This window comes from Amphiura filiformis, chromosome 19, assembly GCF_039555335.1.
Source record: "Amphiura filiformis chromosome 19, Afil_fr2py, whole genome shotgun sequence".
Lineage (NCBI taxonomy): Eukaryota > Metazoa > Echinodermata > Ophiuroidea > Amphilepidida > Amphiuridae > Amphiura > Amphiura filiformis.
In genome coordinates this window covers 48,397,346-48,419,556 of record NC_092646.1, presented here as the reverse complement: position 1 = coordinate 48,419,556, position 22,211 = coordinate 48,397,346, and the positions used below count along the sequence as shown (strand labels likewise).

At 35.0% G+C, this 22,211-nt stretch overlaps 1 protein-coding gene across 1 annotated transcript in view; it reads left to right on the top strand.

The window, feature by feature from the left end:
- Nucleotides 1-981: 981 nt before the first annotated feature.
- Nucleotides 982-22,211, top strand: part of LOC140141410 (uncharacterized) — a 38,795-nt gene continuing 17,565 nt past the window's right edge. The window contains exon 1 of the mRNA XM_072163261.1: nt 982-1,192. Coding sequence (XP_072019362.1) covers nt 1,130-1,192 — 63 coding nt within the window. The 5' untranslated portion in view covers nt 982-1,129. The remainder of the gene's footprint in view (nt 1,193-22,211) is intronic.

Genomic DNA, 22,211 nt, shown 5'->3' with positions numbered 1-22,211 from the left:
ACTTTATTTTAGGGAATGGGCTTTACCGGTGGGCTTATGGGTTATGGATTTTAGTGTAATTAATTTGGGCGAAATTGATGTGGGATGGGACTTCTTTTGATATACTTGCAATTACTTATGTCTTTCTCGGTTATTTTATGCCTTATGTTTTATTATGTCTCTTTCTTACTTTATTGTTTCTTGCTTTATTTTTATTGACAACATAAGTCATTTCTCTTTTTGAATAAAATGTAGCCCTGAAAAGGGCTGTTTATTTTGTCTTTGGTTCTTTTGAAGTGAGTGTACTGTGCTGCTCTGCCCTCTACCTGGTTGCCTCCTTGACGAATAACCCTAGTCCTCATTGCATCAATTAAGTTGCGTACCAACCTTGTGCGCCGGATACTTGCGAATATAGCAGTAATACGTTTGCAAAGATCTTGGAATTTGCCACAAATGAAGAATTCAAGTGGTGTGAGGTATGGTGATCTTACAGGCCACGCCACAGCATAACCCATCCCAAGCACTCTGTTTGCTATCCGTGGACAGAGTGATAAACGGTTACTTGTCTTTAAAAGGATATATCTTCAAAAGTTGTGAGCCGATTGGAATAATTGCTTTGGTTTATTAAAGCTAACAATTAAAGGTTTATTTACATTCAGAAATAGGCGCCTCTTTTTGTGGGACACCCTGTTTGACATTGTTTACAATATTCAGAAATATCTTTTTAAAAGGAACTTTGTTGTGTTGGTATTTGGCGCCGAGCCAGGCACTCAAAATTATCATATGACATTTCAGCATTATGAATCTGACATTTAATTTAATTAAATAACATAACTTGTGTTTATATTTGGTGTTATGCTGACAGCAGACAACACCAATGACACGCCTTTCGTACATGTACTGTCTATTAGCCAATAATGCTCCTACACCGATGGAAACATTCACCAATGTTGTATCGTTGGTACCTAATGATTGGTCGAATAATATCACCACAGTACAGTGTGTTCAAGAACATACCGTTCATTTACAAATAAAAGCGAGTCACACAGTGTAGTATTCATAATTTGGACGTTCTTCTTCTCAAGTTCAGACATCACAACTTGAAGTTTCTAATATCAAACCAGTTGAAGAAGTTTTCTACAAACTCATCATGCGTGTGTTTGGATGTTTGCTGTTAGCTTGCCTTGTCATTGGGGCCTATGGAGCTGCAAAGGTAAGACTAATATTACTCAATCTTTTTTAATCTATCCGAGGAATATATGTTTGTTAGTGGTTTCAAAATGTTTGGATTGTTTTGGGTGCAAAGTCAACTATATATTGAGTTTAAGTTACTGAATGCCTATGAAGTTCACATATTAAGGTTATTAATTATTTTAAACTGTTGTGATTTGATAGTTCACAGCATCTTACGAATGGTAGTGAGCTTTGGCAAAAACTGCATTGCTCAATTCATAGCGAGCGGATAGAAGAATTAAAATATCACAGATATACTTTTATAGGTGCTGCGGTTCTTGAGTTACGTTGTAAAGAGGGCTGAAACAACGATTTTTAGGTTGCTTCGACCAACAAAAGCTCGTCTACCCTTAAAAGGCATATTCAGCGATTTTCTCATTCATTAAATAGTAAAAATCATCAAAATTCAATTTGTTGCCCCTTTCGTAGCAGTATAGATACGCTAAAGTTGCCTGCTAGTGGTTAGACTGAAAGTCGTGTATTAAAGTCAAAACAGAATTTTAATAACTGTAAAAACTGTAATATCTCTACTTAAGGTTACACAAAGAGACGTATAAAAAACGTATAAAAGACGTATAAAGTTGTTCTCTAAAACAGAGTTTTCTCAGTAATCAAATATCGCAGCGAGTGAAATGTTGGTGCATTGGATGTAGCTTAACATTTTGTGTGTGTTATATACAAATTATTAGAATAAATTTGAAAATCCTTCGTTTAAAGCATTTTTACCCACCATGTTCACAAGATCAAAAACACGTTCCATGAGGTTTTTTTCAAATGTGCGCTCCGTATAAATCCACACCGAGCGATTGTTTTCTTCTTTTTCGTATTGTATTACAAATCGATCAAAGAAATAATGTTGCCATGGGGAAGAACCAAATACAGTACCGATTAAATTTTAAAAGCCCGTTTTGGGGGAAAATTTTGGAGAATTTGCTTGAGAAAAAGCTGGTTTGTGAAATTATCGATATCTTGATTACAAGACGTTAATTTAGACATCTGAATACCTACATTATTTCTCAACATTCTGCCAATTGCTATTCCATTTGATTTTCACTCCAAATTGAAGCTAGTTTTGCAAAAAACGAGGTTTTCCTCCATCAGTTCCTTCAAAATTTCAGCGCCGACATGCGTGTTTATTCTAAGAGCCATAATGCGGACGCGATTGTAATCATGTAATTGCATCCAATTATAGTTATATCATCCGCTTTGAGAACAGTCAATTGCGTAAGGTGATCTATGGCCGAGTGGATAGAGCGTTGGACTGGGAATCTAATATGAACTATTTTTGTGGGTTCGAGTCTCCGTGTGGCTGAATTTTTTTTTTTTCTCTTTTCTCATTTTTACTTCCTTTCTTTCCTCTTTTCTTTCTCCCTTTCTTTTTTTATTTCTTTTTTTTTTTTTTTTTCTTTCTTTCTTTCTTTTTCGTTCATTTTCTTTTCTCTCTTTCTTTCTCTTTTCAATAGGCCTTTCTTTATTCTTTCTTGCTCCTTTCTTTTTAGTTTTATTTGATTGATTCGCTGAGTGCAGTGAATCGTGATTGATTGTTTTTCACTTTATATAATTCAGAAATTTGTAGGCCTGCTAAGTCTGTCTTGTTGATTTTCATCCCAAGTTCGATTTAGGCCTACAAATAATTGCTTTTTGATATTGTTTTTTTTTTTTTTTTATCTTTGACAAATAAATTGTCTAGCTTACGCCTTTATTTATGAAATTTTCTATATTCTTTCTTTCTCTTTTTCTTTCTTCTTACCATTATTATAAATGTAGTATCATTACATAATATTCCAATATATTTTACTATAATTCCATTTTTCTTTATCTATATTTATCCTCAGTTTTCGTTTTGTATTCAACATTATTTGATCAATTCTTTTTATTTCCTGCATAAATAACATCAATATAGGTACAGATTTTCCAGTATCATTGTATATTATTCTAGATTTGTAAATAGCAAAACACCCCAAAACAATTAAAATATTAGCTAAATGTTTTCATTATTTTCCATATCCCACCCACATAAAATGTTTTCCAGGTTTATTTTAAACAAGTTGCAATTTTCCATTTGACAAATAAAGTTTGAAAATTTAATCCAGAATACGTTGTTATTTGAACACATAAAGAAATGTTCCAAATTATCTGTACTATTACAAAAGTCACATGTATCTGAATTACTAAGTTTCCATAAATACAAATTCCTTTTACATGGAATAAGATTGTATAACACATTAAATTGGAATTGCCCCAATCTATTTTCAATTCTGTTTCGAATTTTAAATTGAAATACCTTTTCCCACACTCTTGCATACACACCATGTTTTCCCAATACTGAATACACACAGGCTTCTCCAGATCAGTATTTAACATACTATAAATTTCTTTCGTTTCAAGAATGGATATATGTTTAAATTGCTTATTCTGAAATTCAAAAATAGTGAACGATTTTTCTTTACAGGAGGGCATAGAATTACTCCTGACCTCTTTTTTCCAGTTTTCCGGAATCGCATGAATTAATTTGTGAAATAAGAACATGTTCAGTGGATTTTTGATAATTTGAGATAGTTCATTTAAATTTAAAAACCTATTATTTATAACAATGTCTTTCATGCGTATTACACCTGCATCAATCCATTCCTTAAAGAAAAGAACTTTATTTTTATGTCTTATATTTGTATTGCCCCATAATACAGTATTATTGTTTACAGAAATGTTTTTCCTTTGTCTGTTTTGCAGTGTATACCAAGCTTTTAAAACCTCTTTATAGAACAGAGGCATTTTGTCATACACGATTTCTTTTATGTCTTTCGCATTACAATTAAACTCGAGTATTAAAGACAAGCCACCAAGCTGTTTGAACCAATGTTGTGATATTTTCTTCCATATAGCGTTATTGTTATTTCCATCTAAAATTCTAGCAATCCATTTTATTTTTAAAGCAGCTATTTGATGCTCTAAGTTTATCATCTTCAAACCACCATATTCCATATAACCTGTTATTGTTTTTCTTTTAACCTTTTCTCTTTCTGAACCCCAAAGGAAATTAAAATTTGTTTGTTTACGTTCTTAACAACATACTCTGGTACATTTAGATTACTGGCATTATAAAGTATTTGTGAGATACCCAACGTTTTGATAATCGTTATTTTACCATAATATGTTAGTTTTCTCGCTTTCCAGCTAATTAAGGTTTTTTGCAATTTGGTCAATTTCGGTTTCCAGTTAAGGTCCTCAGTAATCTTCTTATCCTTCCCAAAATATAAACCAAGACATTTCACTGGACCTTCGGTCCATTTAAAATCTGGAATTAAATTCGATGGTTTATTTATTCCCAGCCACATTTCCTCAGTTTTTTGTTTGTTAATACTTATTCCTGAAAGAAAACTGAACTTCTCAATTTCTTCCAAAACAAATTTATAGAATCCATATCATTTACAAATACAGTGGTGTCATCTGCTAGTTGAACAATTTTAATTTGTAGGTCTGGCTCCTCTTTGAAAGAGACACCCTTAATATCTACATTATCTTTAATATTCATTGACATAAATTCCGCCGCCATAATAAATAATAAGGCCGATAATGGACAGCCTTGACGAATACCTCTTTTTAATTCAAATGATCTTGATAACCATCCATTCATTGAAATGCAGCTATTTATATTAGCATAAATGGTTTTTATCCATTTTAAAATTGCGAGCCAAAACCAAATCTTTTAGACACTTCAACAGAAAATTTATTTCCAACGAATCGAAAGCCTTTTGGAAATCAATAAATAATATAGCGCATTCATTATTCTTACCATTACAATATTCAATAACATCCTCAATAATTCTTATGTTTTGTCCAATGAAACGACCCTTAACATATCCACATTGTTCTTCACTTATAATCTTTTTAAGAATATTTTGGACACGATTTGAGAGCACAGCAGTACATATTTTATAATCATAATTTAACAAAGTTATAGGTCGAAAATTATCCAAATTGTTTTTATCACCTTTTTTGTAAAGTAGGTTGATAATCCCTCGTCTCTGAGAGAATGACAATGTACCTCTTTCAAAACCTTCATTTAGGGAGTTCGTAACCATTTCCTTTATATCAGACCAAAACATTTATAAAATTCGGGAGTTAATCCGTCAATTCCGGGTGATCGATTAAGTTTAAGTGTTTGTACTGCTTTTGTACATTCTTCAATTGTTAGTAGCCCTTCACATTCGATTGTTTCTTCATTTGATAATGTTTCTACACGAGTTTTGTTAATGTAGGCATCAATATCTTTATCTTCTATTTCTTTTGATTTATACAGATTAGTATAATAATCTACAGATTCATTTAGAATGTCATCTGTGTCTGTGATATTTTTACCGTTTTTTAACTTAAGTTCTGTAATTGAATTTCTAGTTGCTTTGTGTTTTTCGAGCCCCATGAAATATTTAGAATTGGTTTCACCCTCCTCAAACCACTTGACTCTTGACCTTATTATAGCTCCTTTAGTAGTTTCTTTATACAGCTTTTCTAGTTTTGACTTTGCTTCAATATATCTGTTCTTAAATACATTTCCAACATTATCCATTTTCTCTTCTAATTCTTTAACATCATTTTCTAATTTCTCCAAAAGCTTTTTTTTTTTTTTTTTTTTTTTTTTACAGTATTTTACAGTGAAATCTTTTATATTTCTTTTACATAATTCCCAAGTAAGTTGATTGGATAATTTTTGCCGGGTACAATCCTTTTGGCAAGAACAAATAACTTCACGAATCTCTTTTTTTGTAGTTATTATCATTTGTGAGTGAAGAATTAAATTTCCAAAAACCTGGTCCAGTATTTGTTTTTCCCATTTGTAACTTTAATGAAATAGCATTATGATCTGATTTTACAGAGGGTCTAATATCAGTAGTTTTAACAACATCGATGAACTCTTTGTGAATCAGCCAATAATCTAGCCTAGAGAATAAACCAAGTGATATTTGTCTCCATGTGAATTGATGTTTTTCTGGCCATCTATGCCTCCAGATATCAATTAAATTACAATGTTTAATAATTTTTGCAGATATTTACATGGTACATTTTTCCTTTTCATGTTTTTAGTATCTTTATTATGGTTTTGAGTACAATTTAAATCACCACCAATAATAACATTGTACCTAGCATTTCTTTTAATCCAATGAAATGTTTTCTTGAAGAAAATATCTTTGTATTTTTGTTTCGTTGGTGCATATAGATTGATTAAAGTGCAAGGTTTTTTACGGATTAGCATATTCAACAAAATTTTTCTACCATCGTCAGCAATATGACTGTTTTCGATTTTTACATCTAAGTCTTTTCTATAGACGATTGATACCCCTCTACTGTGAAATGTTCCAAACGAACTAAAAGATTCTATCGCCCACTCTTTCCTCAAAGCATTTTCCAACCTTTGATCAAGATAAGTTTCTTGCAAAAGAAATATATCAACTTTTGGCTTTTTAACCAGTTACATACAATTCTTCTTTTATCTTGATTTCTAAGCCCTCTAACATTGAGGGAAATAAAATGAACATTACACGAATTCATAATTATTTACAGATATATACCTTATACATATTATATACTATATACATACTTTGTTTTGGGTTTTTTGTTGCTTTTCTGCTTGTTTTTTTTTTTTTTTTTTTTTTTTAAGCTCTAAAAGAGAACAAAAGAAAATGCACATTATACATATGGTCGAATCCAACCAAAAGTGTACACGGCATGTTCAGGGCCATAACTTAAAAGTATTAATCAATTGGCATTCGTTTTTGTATTGTGTTTATTCGCCTTGATCATACGCTTCGCGCCATATATAATAAGACCCCTTCTGTGAAAAACTTAGACACAGAGACCCCAAAACATGCTATTTTTACCAATTTTTTCAAAATATTTCTTACAGTATTTTTAAAAACATCTAAATCAGTTATGAAAAGAAGTCATTGGATTGAATCTAAATTGATTTCCTGAAAGTTGTGTATTCAAAGATTGCCTGTTTAATTTTTCACATATTTGTACATAATTATGAATTTTTTGTGATAATTTTTTGAGTGGTATTTTTTTACATTACCTACGAATACAATTTTTCATAGCACTAGATATATCTTTAAAAATGGAAATCACTAATAAATGCGCAATTGATACAAGCTTTGATATGTCCAATACTGAAATGCATTGCATTCGGACATCTTTATTATTGTGTTTAGCTGCCAGAAATTCTAAATGGCACAAAGGTAGGTTTGGTAAAAATATGCATTACCTCCGAATACATGTTAAAAGCTGTGCCATTTCCACAAAGTGAGAGAATAGTAAACAATAGTTAAGCAATAGGTGCAGGGTAATACACTCTTTATTTCTACCAAGTTTCAATAACCTGCGTTTAAATATTTCTGAGATGTCAACAATAAAAGCAAGTATTCGTAGGTAAATTTCGGTAACCGAATGTTACTTACGAATACACTTTGACATCATGACAGTATTGTGAAACACCGCCATTCATGCCAATGCCCATATTGGTACATAACAAAGGCCTGTATGTTTGCTATCAAATCATATGTCAATGAAAGTTGTGAATTCACATACATGCCCACCATGCAAAACTGAATACGGCTTAATTGGTGAAAAATATGTACTGAAATAGACGACGGTCTGGTCATTTGAAAGAAAAATCAGATTCAAAGAAGATTAGAAGGGGATAAATACTTGAATTTGTCAACTGTCATGTGTGCTTCATTTTAAATGTTTACCGACCTTCTGGTTTCTGAGTAATTTGTGTCCAAATTGATTTATTCGAAGGTAACTTTTGACGTTTTCGCTAAGGTTACCTACGAATACCATGGAAAAACGACTGTTCTCATTGTCTCATGATCTAGACAACACATTGATGGACCCTGGTATAAAGCTAATTGTAGTTGCCCTCAAACGAAAGGCCACAAGACGTAACTGACTCCAAGATGGACTTCACAAGTCTGCAATAACGGTTTTAAGCGATTTGTGTGCAATTAAGCAAATTAAAGTCACTTTAGTGTCTTTGTTTCTTACTTCAATCCTCTTTCAACCGCTGTGAACCGGCATTATTAATACATGATAGGGTCTAAAGTATCAATAAACGCACATAAGAAAATAATACATTCAAAGTGCTTTATAAAATGAAGTTTTGATTGCGATATCCACCAAAAGTCTAATTCTTACCTACAAATACTGAAATGTTACTTACGAATACAGCATAATACATGACATGTGTAATGAAGTGTCCCTACCAATGGAAATTAATTGTCAAAAACTTTAAACGGTACCCCAGGACACTATTATTACCCATATACGGATTCATTCAACAATTATTTATTATGTAAAATTGCTGATTTACTACTTGTATATCAAAATGAAGTGGTCAAAATCTTGCTAAAAGCATCAAAAATTTTTGATCTAAGGTAAAAGCATTTATTCATTTGGACGTACCATCTGAAAGAGATCTAAAAACTACCATTTTATTAATTCATTACCATAATAGCAAAATTTAAACCTATAAACTCAATACAGATATTGTTAAATCGCTCATGTTACCTACGAATACCCGGGTTTCTTCACCTTTTCATTGTATAAAGCGTTAGGTGTATGCGTATAATTCCGAATATTCTTGAAAACATATATCATACTCGTTCTTATACAATGTGTAAATTGATTCATACTCATTTGATAAATAAAATACAGAAACTGACCTAAACTTCATTTTCAAAAATAAACTAGCATAAATTGACTAAGATCATATTGATCGCGTTATAAAAATAAAAATAAATATTTTCTGGTCGAGTTAGCATTTTCCTGACACCCTGTGGTCTACATTACACGAAAAAAAAGCGTTAATGGGAATATTCCATTTGTTTTAGGTTGATTAGTATTGCGATAGTGAAAGCATCCTAGTGGTATTCGTAGGTAACATTGGGTTTTGATATCACATTTACTATCACACGTCCTGGATTTATTTTTCAAGATTAGTAATGGCACTTTTGGTTCCTATAAGGCCAATATGTCATCAATCAATGGGCAAAAGGAAAAAATTGTGGAGACATTTTTATTTCGGACTTTTATTTTTGGCCCGTGGACACTTTTGGTTGGATTCGACCATATGCTTCTGAAAGTAGATGGGAAATTGGGCTATTCCAGATAATAATCAATCCCCCCCTATAGAGGGCACTGGAATTCCATACTCTTTTTGTATGTACTCTTGTCTGGAATTCCAGACTTTTTTCACCCAAACTCCTTCACAGTCATATAATCCAAACCTATAGAGGGCATCGGAATTCCAGGCTTTTTCCCCCCAACGCGTCGGAATTCCGGACTTTTATTCCCCCAGCGCATCAGAATTCCAGACTTTTTTTACTCCTTTTTAAGGCTTTTTTCCCCCAACGCGTCGGAATTCCAGACTTTTTACTCTTTATTTATGGAATTCAAGACTTTTTCCCCAAACTCCTTCAAAGTCATGTACTCCAAACTATAGAGGGCATCGGAATTCCAGGCTTTTTCCCCCCAACGCGTCGGAATTCCGGACTTTTATTCCCCCAGCGCATCAGAATTCCAGACTTTTTTTACTCCTTTTTTCCCCAACGCGTCGGAATTCCAGACTTTTTTACTCTTTATTTATGGAATTCAAGACTTTTTCCCCCAAACTCCTTCATACTCCAAACTATAGAGGGCATCGGAATTCCAGACTTTTTCACCGAATGACGCATTGGAATTCCAGACTCCCCCAATATCGCACTATTAATATTAACTGCACTTCCAGACTGTCTTCCCTCATGAAATACCTTCAAAACCATATATACTCTAAACCTATAGAGGCCGTCGTACTGCCTACCCCCCCCCGGCCTGCCAAGAAACCTTTGCCTCCTCCCTTGACACATGCCAAATTTTTGTGATCCCAATTTACAAACCTTAAATGGTCAAGTCAAGAAAATTTGCCAATTTAAGCGTTTCCGTACTGTGTTTTTAGAGCGTTTTATTTAAAAGGTGGCCTATGGGTGCCAAAATCGCCCCCCCCCCCCCTTCTTGGCTAGCCAAAAATTGCTTCCCCCCTTCAGCTCCTGCCCCCCCCCATGGCTTGTGATTTAATCTTGCATAACCCAAATACACCTATTTATTTGATACATGGGCGTTTTATCGTCATTCGTGTTGGACACTCTGAGTTTAATATTATGAGAGTTTTAAAACTCTTTTACACATTTCCACTCTGTAATTTTGAGAAATACTAGAAAGAAATCAAATTCAACAAGAAATGTCTTTAAAAGACAACACCATGGATGAAATTCATGTTTGATAATTTTACATTGACAAGTACTTGGAATGCTAGTAATTTTTTGTGTGTAGCACATGCACAACTAACCGGGTTGGAAATGTTGTTCTTGTTACCACGAATACCACCAATGACATACTATAAGCTAAATTGAAAAATGTGTGTTAAATAGGTCACATTTAATTTATACTTAATTTATACTTGTACAAACAAAGGGATCAATGGCAATCACATCCACCGAGTTTCGCATCAATCCAACAATCTAAATTCAGACGACTTTGTGATTACGTTTTATGATATGACTTTGAACATTCGGACAAACCAACAATATATATTCCACCTCAGGCTCAGATGACCTTTAACAATTATAATCAAAAAGACTGATTACTCAATCCCAGGGGTTCCCTGGCTCAATTCAATCTTTATTTTCTGAATGTGTTGATTATAATTGTTACTACTAACTGCCCAGTTGCTCTACCAAAATGTATAAAACCAAAGCAACTATCTACCCCAATTACTGGTATTTAACCCCCCCCCCCCCCCAGTGTCACTCCCAACATCAATTAGTGATGGTATAAACTAACCCTAGTTAACAGTGCAGGTGCCTGGGCACCTTATACCCAGCTTGGTTCCTGTCTGGTCATATAATTGCTCATTATAATTGTTGAATTAGTGGTCACTTGTTGACAGCTTATCAGTAGCCTGGATCAGCAGGGGTGCATTTATATCATTTTTCATAGAGCAATTGTTCAAAATATTTAATGTCAAATGGTTCCTAAAAACCTTATTTGTGAATGGATTTTTATCGTTAACACAACCAAATGTATGTTTAATATATCAATTATTCCATTAACAGCAATTTCCTAAGTTTCCATCCATAAATAATCACAGAGTATCATCTGTTTACAAAATAAGTGTTTATTTTCAGATTTCCAATTAACCATTATCAGTATAGCTGGTAGGGTGACCTTGCTAATAGTTATAGTCAGAAACAGGTATTTTGTCCTGTAGTCCCTGGCAACCCAGTCTGCTTGTGGTTCACTCGCAAACATACACGACGGAAACCGGCTGTGAAGGAGCCTAATGCACGTAAACAACTTCCTTATAACATGTATAATAAAATCCGAATTTGAGTATAATAAAGAAAGTCATGCATATGCAAAATGAAGCAATTACCTATTGCTAACTTGGTAAAATGCATACTCGTAGCCCAATCTTGTACATCATAGCACCCAGTTTTGGTTTGTGGTTTCGAAATGTTGCAATTAAACATTAGTTCTTTCAAATATGAAACGCTAAAACCTAAATCTAGAACAAACAATCATATATTTAGAAAGATATAGCAAACTGTCCATGATAGAGATTGGACCCAAGACAAAGTACACCCAAAATTAAGTACGCAAATAACGTAAACATTTATTTAAAACGGGTCCACCAATGGGGGGCTTCCTCGGTTTGAAACTAAGACCAGGATGAGGTAAATGATGCAAATATCACAGCTTATCATATAAGATCGCATATAAGATAGGTCCCCCATAGGAGGTATAGGACGGGTCACAGTTGGATAGTAAGCGGTCTGGTGTGTCTGTGTGAGGTCCACGGTGTGTCGATTAAAAACGGGTGTGTGAGTCCTCGGTTTGAACGTATCAAACGTGTGTGTGTGTGGTCCACGGTATGTCGATTAAGACGGGTGTGCGAGTCCGCGGTTATGCAGAATGAGGTCCACATTTCCTGCCTACCGCAAGTGGGGGTGGAGGTGGGTGTGTGTGTGTGTGTGTCGGAGAGACCAACTGTGAATTCCCATTCCAAGCTGTAGCAAAAAGGGTTTTTTTTTCATTTCAAGACATAGATTAAAAATCAACAACAACAACAACAAAACACATTTCTCGTTTGACTTTTTTGACCTGCTACAGGAAACAAACATGTTTTTTTTTGTGTGTGTGCGTTTTTGTGGCCTTATGTTAAATAAAATATTCTGATGTTTTTTTAATATAAACATAGCTATGGATATAGGCCCATTGCAAGTAATGCCCTAGTTCTAATAACCCACCCACTGTTCCATTTACACCAAACGCATACTATATGTATGTTACTGACTACTCACAACAGATAAGTTTTCTGAATTACATACTATACCTTTGTCTTGAGCTCACTCCATTTACCCCATATGACTTGAATCACTACTTGATATAATTCATGTCTATGAAAACTTGTATGGCCACAGTTGTTGTAAGTTATACTTTATTAGCGGTCACCCGTCTTTCGCAGCGGTCACCCGTCTTTCGCGGTCACCGTCTTTCGCGGTCACTGTCTTTTGCAGTACTGATATTATATATATATTTTAAATGTTCTACTTTTAATGTGATTAGTGATGTGAGAGGATATTGTCATAATTACAATTGAGAAGGTCAGGTGCAATTTCAATGTTTGAGTTAATTTTTTTACCTTGGGGTACACCCCATTTTGAAAGTTGTTGTTGAATTTCACCTGATGCAGTGCAATGTGATGTGCAGTCTCAGAACAATCAAAATAAATTTACAATTTTGTAGGATTAAGTTCAACATGGGCCTAAATAATTTAATTACTGCACTCTCTCTTAGTTGAATAAACTTAGGCCTTCAACTTAAGACATTCAAATCATGATTAGCCTCAACAGACTTGCACCTGCATTGATGAAAAGTCACCCAATTTTTTTCTTAACCATCTGTTTCTATGGGGCAGGAAATTGTCGAAGTCTCAGGGAAAATCTTCAAATGTCGCCCGTTTGTGCTACCAAACCACAGGTTTTGTAACCGTGATTTGTCCTTCAACACAAAAGCATCAAACACTTGAACTAATCAAGAAACAATCACTCTACTGTTGACAATAGGTTCTTCATAAAAAAAACAGTCACCCTTTGAACACTGAATACAGGCTAATGTTGACAAAATAGTTGAATAATTTAAATATGTTAATTACTTATGAGTTTCTCCTGTGATGTAATAGTTGATGCATCATGCAGTGACCGGAGTATAAGACAAAAAAGTAGTATGCGAGTGAAAAATACAGGATGTCCCAGAATGATTTATACCGTGTTTGAACAAAATATCAAAAATATATAGTCAACAGTGTATCTAATCTTAATAAGTGCAATACAATGCCAATACATATCTCCTACTTATTCTGTGACTTTCATGGAAATAGCTTGATTCGTTTTTACACAGGAAGATCTGGAAAATATACCTAAATTGTCCAAGTCCAAATATCCGTCCATGCCAAATATTTACATCACAACAAATGGCATAGAAAAGCTACTGACTGACCTAGACCCTAACAAGGCTTCAGGACCTGACGGCGTGTCAGCACGCATCCTAAAGATGGGGGCAAAGGAGATTGCGCCAGCCCTGGCGACCATCTGCAGGAGATCTCTCGAGACTGGAACTCTACCCGAGGATTGCAGTTGCGCTAACATTACTCCAATCTTCAAAAAAGGGGATCGCACCAAACCAAGCAACTATAGACCAGTGTCCTTAACTTCTATATGTTGTAAGGTGATGGAGCATGTGGTTCATTCGAACATCATGCAACATCTTGATGGATTAGATATACTGACCGACCAACAACATGGCTTTCGCCGCAATCGATCATGCGAATCCCAATTAATCCTGACTACAAATGACTTCGCCAAAGCCCTCGACAAGCGGCAACAGACTGACGTAATCATATGGACTTCAGCAAGGCCTTTGATGTGGTACCACACCAGAGGCTCTTGCTGAAACTCGACCATTATGGTATCCGAGGACTGACCCACACGTGGATTTCACACTTCCTGACGCGAAGAAAGCAGAGGGTTGTGATTGGAGGTGATGCTTCGGACTGGGTACACGTCAAATCAGGCGTTCCGCAGGGCACTGTACTCGGTCCGTTGCTCTTTCTTTGTATATCAATGACTTGCCGACCATATCACCTCCACCGTCCGACTTTTTGCTGATGACTGTGTCATGTACAGAACCATCAGCAATGACGCTGACGCTGACCTTCTCCAATCTGACCTTGACAGACTTAGTAGCTGGCAACACACATGGCTCATGTCTTTTAATACAGACAAATGTTTTATGTTACGGATAACAAACTCCCAAAATCCAAAGAAACATAATTACAAACTCAACAACCAAACTCTACAAGAAACAACATCACATCCCTACCTGGGAGTTAACATAGCACACAACATGAAATGGAACAGCCATATCAATACAATCTCCGCTAAAGGTAATAGAAATTTGGGTTTCATCAAAAGAAACCTCAGGGCTTGCACAAAAGACATCAAAGAACTAGCATATTTCTCACTTGTAAGACCATCATTAGAGTACTGCAGTGCAGTATGGGACCCATACACATCAGAGCTTATAAATAAGCTAGAGGCTGTCCAACGCCGAGCTGCCCGTTTTGTACTCAATAAATACGAACGGCAGAGCAGTGTCACCAAGATGTTACAGGACTTAGACTGGCAACCCCTTACCACCAGGAGAAAAATCACCAGATTATCTGTGTTCCAGAAAGCCTGTCAGGGTCACCTCGCCATCCCAGTTGAAAGCCTGCTGCACCCGGTAACTCGTCCTACCAGGAAGTCTCACAGCAAATCATTCATAAACATCACTCCGTCCACAGACACTTATAAATATTCCTTTGTTCCAAGAACTGCCACTGAGTGGAACCTACTGACAGAATCACTTGTATCAATAGAAGATCCAAAAGCCTTCAAAAGCCAGCTGAAACAGCACTTCATCTAGCACACTTAAATAGCACACACACACACGTTCCGGTTCGTCTTTCCCCACTAGGGGTGTTGAACTGTATTATCCAGATCCAGATCCTGGCGTGACATTGATATTACTGAAAATGGACGAAAACTGCATGTGTGTAATTTACAGTGCAAAGGCATCATCCATGTGTTAGGCCTCGTATCCATAGGCTGTTCTCTTGTGGCATGTGCCCTTATTCCGTGTTTACTTTTTCCCATGTGACCTGCCACACAGACAACCTATGGATACGGCCACTAAGCAAAACAAAGGTTTGTTGTCTGTGTGGCAGGTCACATGGGAAAAAGTAAACACGGAACAAGGGCACACGCCACAAGGGAACAGCCTATGGATACGAGGCCTAACACATGGATGATGGATCCTTTTTCACCATCGTCCAGCTGCACTGTGCAATATATTGGAGAAATCCCACATTCTTTTATAGGAAATACACCAAATTTGGGACAGATGTAGAGCTTACAATGCTAAATAATTCTTGATATGGGATTAAGTGAAACATTTCAATATGACATCAGATATTTAGGTTGAAAAACATACTTTTTATATGATTTTTACCACAGTTTTTACCCAAAATTGTCATTATTACAGAGGATATAACTTCCTAGGATCCTCCGCAGTAAATTTTAATCTTCTTCATTACGTAGCTGTGGGTTTGCCAATATACTGTGCCCTGTGGACATAAATGCATGCTGTGACACTAAGGAGTAGGACGAACCTTCTCTACACTTTTATGAAAAATCCATCTCTGCCTTGGCATTTCAAATGATGAAACTCACACACCGCAATTGCCTTCAAAACTGCCCATGATGCAGTCATGTCTACAGTAGAATTCATCTCGACCTTTGCAGGACTTAACCCCATTAAAAGCTATTAAACCAAGATAACACTCATTGAAACAGCTCAACTGATTAAATCGGATCTTCTCTGGTTGTGCACAAGTGACTGTTTTCATGTGCGATATCGCAATAAAGCTGGTATTCATAGCTTCAGTTGGGTAACCGATTATAAAGGAAACGAAAGGAAACAATGTTATGTGTGGCTTTGTTCACGAAATCAGACAATGTCGTGCTTTTTGTAAACCAGCATTCTTGAAAATGAGCAACATAATGATTTTTGACTTAACACGGTTTAGAAATAATTTCTTCATATTTTTGGTGTTATCTGTCGTTTACATATCCTTCCTAAAACACCAAAGTACGAGTATTTCCAAACATCTAAATTTGCTAAAAATTTAGGACATGTTACAAAACTATATTGTCTAGAATTTTAGAAGAGTACTTTTAATATTGGCCGGTTATTTTTCACACAGCGACGTTAACTAGGCAATGTACTATTACCTATAACATTAACTAAAACACCAAAGTACGAATATTTCCAAACATCTAAATTAGCTAAAAATTTAGGACATGTTAAAAACTATATTTTCTAGAACTTTAGAAGAGTACTTTTAATATTGGCCGGTTATTTTTCACACAGCGACGTTAACTAGTCATATCCCCATACTGTTAACGTAGGGCTATTTGTAAAGGTCACGCGTCAATGGGAAAGAGCACTGTGTATTGTGTATAGGAAAACGGACAGTAACTGCAGTATGCGCCAAAGAAAGAATAGTTTAAGGTCACTCAAGCGTAGCAAATCCTTTATTCCATACAAGGATTTCTTCGTAACATCATAGATAAATGATAGATATTGACTATTTATTAGAAGTAAGAACAGGACACAGCAAATATACTGAATAACATTTTCCAAATAACTTTGTGCTGAACGGTTAGTAATTTTATAGATTTTAAAATAGGTTGCTTTGTCAAAACTTGGAATTCACCATTTTTACGCAATCCTCTTTAACTTCTACTAGAAACGTCCAATCTAAAAAAATCCGAGAAAGCCAAATATATGTAGAACTTAAAATGCAAACAATATGACCAATAGAAATGCCGTTCATACCTCAGTAAAAAATTCCATCTTTCCCGGTATAAATCATTCTGGGACACCCTGTGTGACATTTGATGAGACAAAAAAGTAGTATGCGAGTGAAAAATATGACAACCTTATTTTAGTCCGAAAGGCCCTTTCAGTACTTTTTAAACTAATTAACTTCAAATGAGCAAAATGTTGATAAATTATGGAATTGGATAACTGCTCTCTTTATATAAAAACTACAGCTGAAACTTCTAAAATTTAATCTGTACTGGTTCTTATAAATGGCGACCTCAGGTTAGTAGCAAAATACAAAAAGGAGAAAACAATCACTCAACATGGGTTTTTAGAGGGCACACATTTAAAAAAAAACCATGCATGGTACACGTTTTTGAACCATTTTGGATGTACCTAGGTTAAATTTACAATTCATAGAAGGTTTGTTTTTTGTTTAATATATTACACTAAAATGTTTACTCCAAAACATCTTCGATTTCTTTAAATACTTACTTATTATGTATTATATAGTGAATCCTCACGGCCCTCTACACTGTACGCGAAAGCATTAGGTAGGCCTACCCTTAATAAACCTTTCTTTGTAAAATACAATGTACATGATGCTTTTGATATATAAAAGAAAAGACATGAAGGTGCGTTCTTCTTTCGTGTAAAAGAGTGCTCAAAAAGAAATTACGATATTTAATATGTACAAAATCAAAATGCTATAGGTACCACGTTCAGTTGATGGACTTTTCTGAATTTTAGCCATTTTAATATTTGCTTAGTTTTTAGTAAAATTTGTGTAAAATCTCAAGATCTATTTTTCAACCCCCAGTCCCAACTCACATCGGTTTTCACCTTTCAGAAAGATTGTTTTTGGCCCTAATTTAAAAAAAAATATTGGCCAAATATTAAAATTGAACTTTTATTGTCAGATAAGTCCAGGTAAAGTATAATCATTTAAGTCCAGGTAAAGGATTATTATGTCTTAAATTAACTTTTTTCAATATTTGACAATGCGACAATATTTAAGTGAAAAATCAGGATTTGAAATTTAAATACTTCTAATATTGTTAGACCCAACAAATTTTCAATTTCCACTTGAAGAACCAATAAAAACACTAAATTCTTTACAAATTAGATCGCTTACCGCCATTATTTTCTAAAAAGCTGTAGATTGTCGGGTACCATGATTTTTTAGATCGTCCCATCAATTTTATTTAGTACAATTGGCACGGGAGGGTGGCAATGGCAACCCCAATAACAGAAAATTTTCACAGAAAATGGGGACGGCAAAAGAGTAAAGTGTCATTAAAATGACTAAAAATGGGTCAAAATGGACAATTGGGGACAAAAATTTGGCTTTGCCCCTCCACAGTAATTATAAAAGGCTGCGCCCCTGATTGAAGGCATCGCTGTGGTGCAAATCACGCATTAAGTTTTAAATTCTTATCTTTGGGCCTTCGTCAGGCAAGCGGCAACACTTCCCCAGTGACGTAACTGGTAACTGGGGGGCAACGTGCCACCCTTAGGGAGCGCCAAATTAACTAATTCAGCATCGATTCTGCGCCCATCCAAGCGATGAAACTCAAAATTTTCGAGCGCTTCGCGCGCATTTCAGCACAAAATCAATTGAAAGAACATTTTAAGACCGATATTCAACTTCTAGTAATCAAAATTAATTAGTAGTAGGCCTTATTTGTCCACGCGCGGACGCTACCAACCCTAGTTACGCCACTGCCCCCCTACCCCCCAAAAAAAAAAAGGTCCAATTTTTGCTATTTTTCCAATAAACGGTCCAGAAGTGGGAGAACAAATTTAAAAAAGGGGATAAGACATTTACACAAACTAGGGCAATTTGTAGAGGGATATGGGTGCACAAATCTGCCCAAGTATATACAGTTATCATTTGAAAGTCAGCTTTTTGGAATTCCTCGCCCCCCCCCCCCCAAAAAAAAAACGAATCTGCGTATGTATGGGCCTTCATTAACTTTTACAGGCTCAAACTCAACTTCAGTTCAATTACACAATATTTATACGGTTATTTTTGTTTGTTTGTTGGAAAATGAACCAAATTTTCAGGGGCTATTCAGGCCATTTAGAAGGTCTAGGACTTTTTTTTTTCTAACAAATACTACATGTATGCACATGATTTTTTCCATAATCTGATTGCATTTATCTTTGTCTTCCATATCTAAATGTTAACACTATCATGACAGCTCATGCCGGTATTTAACTTTGTTACTTTTGAAGAGATGATGATTAATAGTAATTCAAAAACTGCCCAAATAAAGTGATCCTTCCTGCATTCTGTTAAATATACTAAAAAATTCTATTGAGATAAATATTAAACATGTACATGTACTCAGTAGGCCTAGTTTGTCGCCGTAAAAATTGAGTCTGAAATGCATTATATCCTAATTTGAATATGTCTGCAAATAAGTAAAGTTTATAGGCCACCTTATAGGCCTACGCACATAATACCAAGATTCCCCAAAACAAAACGGGACTTTGCAGGAAGTCAGTCATAACACAACAACAACACTAAAAGTATTAACATTAACAATTTTCATTTAAAGCATCTCATTACTCATACTTTCATGTGCTGCTAAAAGTGTTATTTTTAATGTACACAACTATTTTTATAATGATGTACGCAACTACTTTCTTTTTAGGCTTGGGTCTAATATTTTAGAAGTACGTGCATTTCTCATTCACTGAGTGTACCATATAATATTATATGATATCACTATGTTCTTTGTAGATTTGTAAATTATTAATTACTAATGCCTAATTATTTCATTTATAAAATATGAGTATTTGTAACGTTATGACACTTTTATTCATGTTCAAGTTTATTTAAAATATTTTATTCAATAAATACGTATACTAAGTATTTAATAAACTTTGGTTTTACTGTGTCACAGTATTAATAGCAGAGCCCTACACTGGGAAGTAGAGGTATTCGGAGTCTATGTTCAAATCTACCACTAAATATTACAAAGGTCAAATAGGGCGAGCTAGGGGCAAGAGGCTAACATGCTTAATGGCTTTTACAGAATTCGTGTACTGCCATTAAAGGCGCTCTGGCCTGGTTGGAGTATACTAGTATTATTAAACACACTCTATAGTGTTTTTTGAAAAGATAATAGCAGTGAATAATGTGAGTTTTAAATATATAGGACTTCTGTATGTACAATGTATTTAAATTATTTACTTTATTAAAATACTAGAGTAGTGTTTAATACTAAATAAATACAACAAGTGGCAAAATCAAACATTCGCTTACCAAAAAATCAGCCATCTGTTTAAACATGTTAAACATCTTTTAGTTTTATATTGTTAATATAATTATTCAATATTTATAATATCTAGGTGTAATGACACAATGTGTATACAATTTTCCATAAAACAGTGAAAAATTCTGCTCGTTTTATAAAAGTTGATAGACACAATCCCGGGGACACTTTCAAATAGTATGTTTGATGTAAATTTCTGGTTCAGGAAATGTGTCAATTTGAACATAAACTATTTCTTATTTGTAAATGTGTTTATCTCGCATGAAAATTGTAGTCCTATACTTCCCTAATGTATAAAAAGGTCCAACCTTAATGCCTTTTTTGCACAACACATCTTTTCGATTTTGTTTGTTTATTTGTTTCTTGTGCAATAAACATATTAAAATAAAATTTAAAACAAATTACGTTAAAAATGAATTTGGAATTCCAGACTTTTTCCCCAAAAACGTTTGCCCTCTATAGGGGTTCTGGTGGAATATGCCTGGAATTCCAGATATTTTTTCCAAAACGAATTTGGAATTCAGACTTTTTTCAAAAAATAATTTGCCCTCTATAGGGTTTTGGTGGAAAGTGCCGGGAATTCCATACTTTTTGCAGAGATTGTGTCTGGAATTCCAGATATTTTTTCCAAAACGAATTTGGAATTCCATACTTTTTTTCAAAAAAATAATTTGCCCTCTATAGGGTTTTGGAGGAATGTGCCGGGAATTCCATACTTTTTGCGGAGATTTGGTCTGGAATTCCAGATATTTTTTCCAAAACAAATTTGGAATTCCAGATTTTTTTTCAAAAAAAACATTTGCCCTCTATAGGGGGGGGTCTTTTATTATCTGGAATAGCCCATTCATTCAACTATTGTTTATATTGTTCACTTTTTTCTACTTGATGCTCTGCTTCTCCTCTTCTTCTGTTTGCTATCTTTCTGCTTTCTCTTGGCACCTTGTTGATCAGGTGATGGAGACTTAGCACTTAAGCTGGAATATTGATAATGATCTTGATCGCTTGATAGATCTGAACTATTATTACTATAATATTCTGTCTCATTCTGGTCAGATTTGTACCCACTCCTTCCCACAGATGAGTTTCTATCACAATTCGGATCCCTGGTGATTGCAATCTTGCCAGCAGTTAGTTTTAGCACACTTTGCTTGCTAGGCTTAGTAGATTTGTTGCTTTCACTCATGTCTCGCGATGGGGTGGGATTAGATAGGACAGGTGTCTTTGGTAGATGAGACGGTGTCTCTTGTTGCTTCTGCTCCTTCATTTTGTTTTGGTTCGTTTCATGTTGCTCATCTGTTGCATTATGGTCATTTACCATATCATATTGTTGTTGTTGCCTACCCTTACATTGTATAAAGATATCAAGGCTATAAATTCAAAATCAACACATTTTTCAGGGCGTAGCTTGACGAAGTGCCCCCAATCAATTTTAAAATTTATAAAATCCTTGTGAACATTGCCGAAAACGGCTTGTGCCACCCCCCCAGGCATCCGAGCTCCGGGCACGAGCTAAGCCAAGTTTTATAGCCTTTTCATGTCTTGACCGTGGGTCGATATTCTATTGTAAGTAGGCCTACGTCCCGGTACGCCTGTTCATTTTCTGCATGGCTGTTTCTGTTATGAACTTACGCCCCTCTGAAATCAAGCGCATGAAAAACTCTCGGCTAACCTTAAGTAGAGACATTAGCTACACAT